The sequence below is a fragment of the Lipotes vexillifer genome, unplaced genomic scaffold, assembly GCF_000442215.2.
Source record: "Lipotes vexillifer unplaced genomic scaffold, Lipotes_vexillifer_v1.1 scaffold1264, whole genome shotgun sequence".
NCBI classification, from domain to species: domain Eukaryota; kingdom Metazoa; phylum Chordata; class Mammalia; order Artiodactyla; family Lipotidae; genus Lipotes; species Lipotes vexillifer.
Window position 1 is genome coordinate 263 of NW_006785778.1, and position 5,134 is coordinate 5,396.

Sequence of the window (5,134 nt, forward strand, 5' to 3'; positions counted from 1 at the left end):
TAAATTGTTCCCTCCTTGTTACAAACTGGCAGCTGCCATAGTAAATATCGGAACATATCTTGTTTTCTCCTTAGCATGTTTATCTCTGCCTCCCAGGTGTTTCTGTTCTTACTAAAACCATAGAAGCTTCTCGTTCCATCACCTGGCACCACATACACAAAGCAGCCGGGAAAACATTTTAATTATTCCAGACCACAACACCTGAGGTACACTTCTGAGTAACTACTAAGAAGGAAGCTTTAGAGACGCATACAGGGAAACCAAAGGCTGAACTAGACTGAAACCTGAGGTGTTGGCCATAGCCAGTCACTGCAAAAACGGAGTCAGAACCTGGACTTCCTAATCCCAGTCCAGGCCTCTTTCTGCTGGGGGTGGGGTGGGGACTTTTGGGATGCTGTCACCTTTGAGGAATAGCATCTGATAATTCATTAATGAAACACACTTTGGAGGAGTAGAGGCCCATTGGTCGGGTCCCTCTGAGAACGAATCACTGCTCTAAGACAGAGTCCTGTGGGGAAGAGGCTGGGGTGTGTGTGTTGTGTGTGTGTGTGTGTACACGTGTAGGGGTGGGACAGGGTAGGCTGCATTTTCATAAGGATGATAACAGATCAAAGGACATATATTTTGCTCAAGCTCAGAAGTAGTTAGAAAGCAGAGTGGGCTGAGAACCAAGTACTGCATATGCTACTAACTTGCTGTGTGATCTTATGGAAATCACGTTTCTTCTCCGGGTCTCAGTTTCCCAGTCAATAAAGTATAAAGATTGCTTACAACCCTTGCAAAAATATGATTCTAGGAGAGATCTTGAAGGGAAGAAGGGGGCAGAGGGAGGAAAGGAGAAGGAGGTGATGGAGGGAAGAGGGGTGGAGAGAGATAGGAAATGTCTTTTAATCAGATAGTGGGAAAAAGTTGAAAATGAGACTGTGCGCCCCTTAAGGTCTTTATGCATTTTTAGTGTTTAGACATACGGAGTCATTTTTGGATAAACGTAGATTGAATGAATGGAAAGTCTGGGAAGGCTAACAGAGGAAAAGAGATAGGGGAGAAAAGAGAGGAAGCGAGCTCGGGAACACTCTGCGCGCCTGCTCTTCCTCGGCCTGTCCCCACTTAGGGGGCGGGACCTTCCAGCCACGGCCGCGTGGGCCATCGCGAGCTCCCACGCTCCTTCTCGCTTCCCCGTAAGCCGCCCCGAAACCGCCAGGGGGCGCTGCGCGGCGGCCGGGCCGGCCGGGGGCGGGGATGCTTTAAATCGCGGCGCCCAGCGGCTCGGCGTCTCAGTCCCGGCCCCGGAGTAGCCGCGGCTTCTCGCCTACCAACTCCAGCGCCAACCCGGACCCTGACCCAGAGCTTCTCCAGCGGCGACGCAGAGAGCAGGGCTCCCCGCAGTAACTTCCTCCGCGCAGCTCCGCCACCCCCGGGAGTCCCGGGGCGCACCTGCAAACTCCCGCTTGTGCCGGTGCGGGAGCCCGAGCGAGCCATGGCCAACGCGGGGCTGCAGCTGCTGGGCTTCATCCTGGCTTTCCTGGGCTGGATTGGCTCCATTGTCAGCACGGCGCTGCCCCAGTGGAGGATTTACTCCTACGCTGGCGACAACATCGTGACGGCCCAGGCCATCTACGAGGGGCTGTGGATGTCCTGCGTGTCGCAGAGCACCGGGCAGATCCAGTGCAAAATCTTCGACTCCTTGCTGAATCTGAACAGTGAGTGCACTCCCTACTCCCGCAGCTGTGACCCAGGGACCCAACCCCCCAGTGGCTCCGTTTTGGAGGAGTAGCTACCAAACGACCCTGTTGCGTGATTACATGTCTATCAACCTTCAGTGGATCAAGTCTTCTGATCACGTGCTCTGCCGTGAGGAAGTGAGAGAGACCTGTGGCTTGGGGAAGGGGAGGCCCAGGCCTAAGCTCTTGTTTTTCCTCTGACACCCTGGGTGATTCTAGGAGAGATCTTGAAGGGAAGAAGGGGGCAGAGGGAGGAAAGGAGAAGGAGGTGATGGAGGGAAGAGGGGTGGAGAGAGATAGGAAATGTCTTTTAATCAGATAGTGGGAAAAAGTTGAAAATGAGACTGTGCGCCCCTTAAGGTCTTTATGCATTTTTAGTGTTTAGACATACGGAGTCATTTTTGGATAAACGTAGATTGAATGAATGGAAAGTCTGGGAAGGCTAACAGAGGAAAAGAGATAGGGGAGAAAAGAGAGGAAGCGAGCTCGGGAACACTCTGCGCGCCTGCTCTTCCTCGGCGTGTGGTTTTCTGTAGGTGTGGTTTCATCTTACATGCCCACGACTGGGGTGGTGATGGAGCGAGTGAAGGCCAAACTCTAACTTGAGCTCTTAGGCCTCTCCTGGACATTCTCAGATTCTGTGAAAATTGAAGAACTGTAGAGTTGGGTCAAGAAAATGATATGCCTTGAAAAGTTTGGAGCCTGGTAGCTTCTCCAGTTTGTAAAATTAAATAGATAATCCCAAAGTTATTACATAGGATTTTTTTTTTCTCAATCTATCTTTACTGTGGGTTTTCATAGGAGAAATCACATTCCTACATGGAATGTCCCAACCTAATGTCTTCTACTCACTTGAGTTTGAATCTTTTGATTCTTTTGACTTTTAAGATCCAGTAAGTGTGAGGAAGCCCCTATGCATCCCCTGGCGTGACTCTCTTTTTTTTTTCAAATAAAGGAGCAATTTTAATTTTTTTTTTTTTATTTTGGTTGCTCCAGGTCTTAGTCTCTGCACAAGGGGTCTTCGTTGCGACATGCCGGCTCCTAGTTGTGGCATGAGGACTTTTAGTTGTGGCATGCATGTGGGATCTAGTTCCCTGACCAGGGATCGAACCCTGGCCCCCTGCGTTGGGACCGCAGAGTCTTACCCACTGGATGACCAGGGAAGTCCCTTGAAGAATCCTCTTAAGATTCTCTAGAGGGTTTAGCTTTCAGGCCAAGAGTGTTCAGAGGAGGCAGATTGTATAATGTTATTTTGGAAAGTGAAGGTGGGTGGCAGGTGGAAAGAGGATGACAACAAAGAGAAGTTCTAAATAACCTCCCTTCCTAATAGGAAGGGAAGAATGGAGCCACTGAAGACAAATGCCACAAAGGAGACACAGCTGATGAGCTCAGTGTTCAGGAGAGTGAGGGCGGGTCTTCTCTTGAGATTCTGCCTTCCACAAAGGAATTTCTGTGTAATGGATCTGGGCTTATTCTGTTGGCTTGGAAAGGATTATGTAGAGAGAAATAGTCCTAAAGATGGTGGAAAGACGACAGGAATTTTTTCCCTTCGTTTTTTTAAAAATGAAAGCTTTTGAGTGTCTTGTCAGAAACTCATTAAATTCCCACTTACTTAGGTAATAACAATTCATGGCTAGAGTATCTTCCTTGAGATATTACATTAGTTGTCCTGAACCTTGTGCCTGTCATGCACTTGGACTAACTTGAAGAAAAGCTTCCTTAGTCTTTGCCTAGACAGACAAGCCTGCCCACAAGTCCCCCTTGTGTGCTGATGGTAAGCAGTGTTGTCATCGCTCAACTTTACTTCAGTTGTTTTGTCCACCTCCTGCATGTGGTTTAGTCAAAAGCTATATACTTTAGAGTTGTTAAATCTGTGCCAAATCTGTTTAAACTGCTTGAGTACCTCTGGAATTTGGTGAGCCAGTGTACATACAGTAGTTTTTTTAGTGTTGTCATTTCAGCTTTTCAAAGTTACCGTACTAGGATTCTTTTATGCCAAACATAAGGAGTATATTAGGTACACACCTTTATATAATCATTGAATCTACCCATGGATGGATAAATACATGTAAGGAATTGTATCAGATGTGTCATGTTGAGGAATTGGCAGATTCCTTAGAATTCTTCTAAGGGCAATTCCAGAGAGGTCTCTGATTCCTCTGATCAAAATAGTTCATTTTCTACACGTTTAAATAGGTTTCCTGTTAACTGCCTTAAAGGACCAAATGAAATCAGATTGATCCATGTTGTCAATACTCAAACAGGTCATCCCTACTCATGATAATGTGTTAAAATGTTTTATTTTCATTTATTCCTAATTAGTATAGCTGTTACAGTTTTTAGAGCTGTGGCAGAAGATCTAAACAATACCTTCCCTCTACCCCATACACATTTTGGAGATTTCTTCCTGACGATTTTTTTTTAACTCCAGATCAGATTTCTTTTCATTTTCGTTAAAGCCAGAGTTTATTGAAGATGGGGCAGAGGCCTTTCTCTCAAAACTGATTCCCAGAAGGAAACTTGACTCACTTGTACCCTCTCCAACCTGCCAGTAACTAACTAGATATCTTTGGATGGAGGCCAGAGAACCTACCTGTCTCCGTTTCTCTACCTGGACAGCTGTGCTCACACCCACCTGATGTAGAGAGCTGGGGAGGTGATTCATTGGCTGGTTTTGGTATAGTTCTATGACATCTAGAGGTGAACAGGATTATCTGTACGTATAAGCAGTGTTCCTTGTAACAAGTTGTGTTCCACAAAGTGCTTTTGGGTAAAAAGCTTAGCTAGAAGTTTCTTGAAATTGTACCTTGTTCTTTTTGCCAGTGGAGCCCGTTTGGCAACTTAGGGCCGAGATTCCAGGATTTATCAAGGTTGTAGCACTAGATATGTTAAAATCCCTTATTCCCTTTCTCTAATTAGTTTCAGCTGTAAAAAGAACATGACAGTGTCTATAGGGATACAGTGTGCATAAGCCAATATACGAAAGGAGATGCAGCCAGGCTTCTTTAGGTGGTTCTTGCAAAGCAGTTTATGAAAATGTAACTGGGGAACTTCCTGGGGAAACAAATCTTATACCATGGATTCTGGTTTTACTATGGTTGAGACAGTTTCACTTCCATCTAAGTATGGATGTTTATTGACATTGATGACTGATAGTTGGAATATACAAAAAAGAGTGTCAGATAGAGTTGCAGTCGACTTTTCTTTATTAAACTGTACATCTTGCCTTGTTTTGATCCAGTTCTCAAACTTTTGGCAAGCTAGTGCCTATTTCATGTGCTTAGTTAATTGCTTCTTCTGGCTTGACTTTAATAGCTAGAGCTGTCCAAAGACTGGGTTGCCCCAGGAGGTTGCATGGTGGGAGGTGTGAAAGCAGAGGAATAAGTAAGCGTTTTGAAGGAATGTTGTAGGGA

General features: G+C 46.0%; 1 protein-coding gene across 1 annotated transcript in view; it reads left to right on the top strand.

Annotated features, from left to right (window-relative positions):
* The first annotated feature begins 1,269 nt into the window (after nt 1-1,269).
* The window catches only part of CLDN1 (claudin 1), a 15,085-nt gene continuing 11,220 nt past the window's right edge, over nt 1,270-5,134 (top strand). Inside the window, exon 1 of the mRNA XM_007458066.1 lies at nt 1,270-1,700. Coding sequence (XP_007458128.1) covers nt 1,478-1,700 — 223 coding nt within the window. The 5' untranslated portion in view covers nt 1,270-1,477. The remainder of the gene's footprint in view (nt 1,701-5,134) is intronic.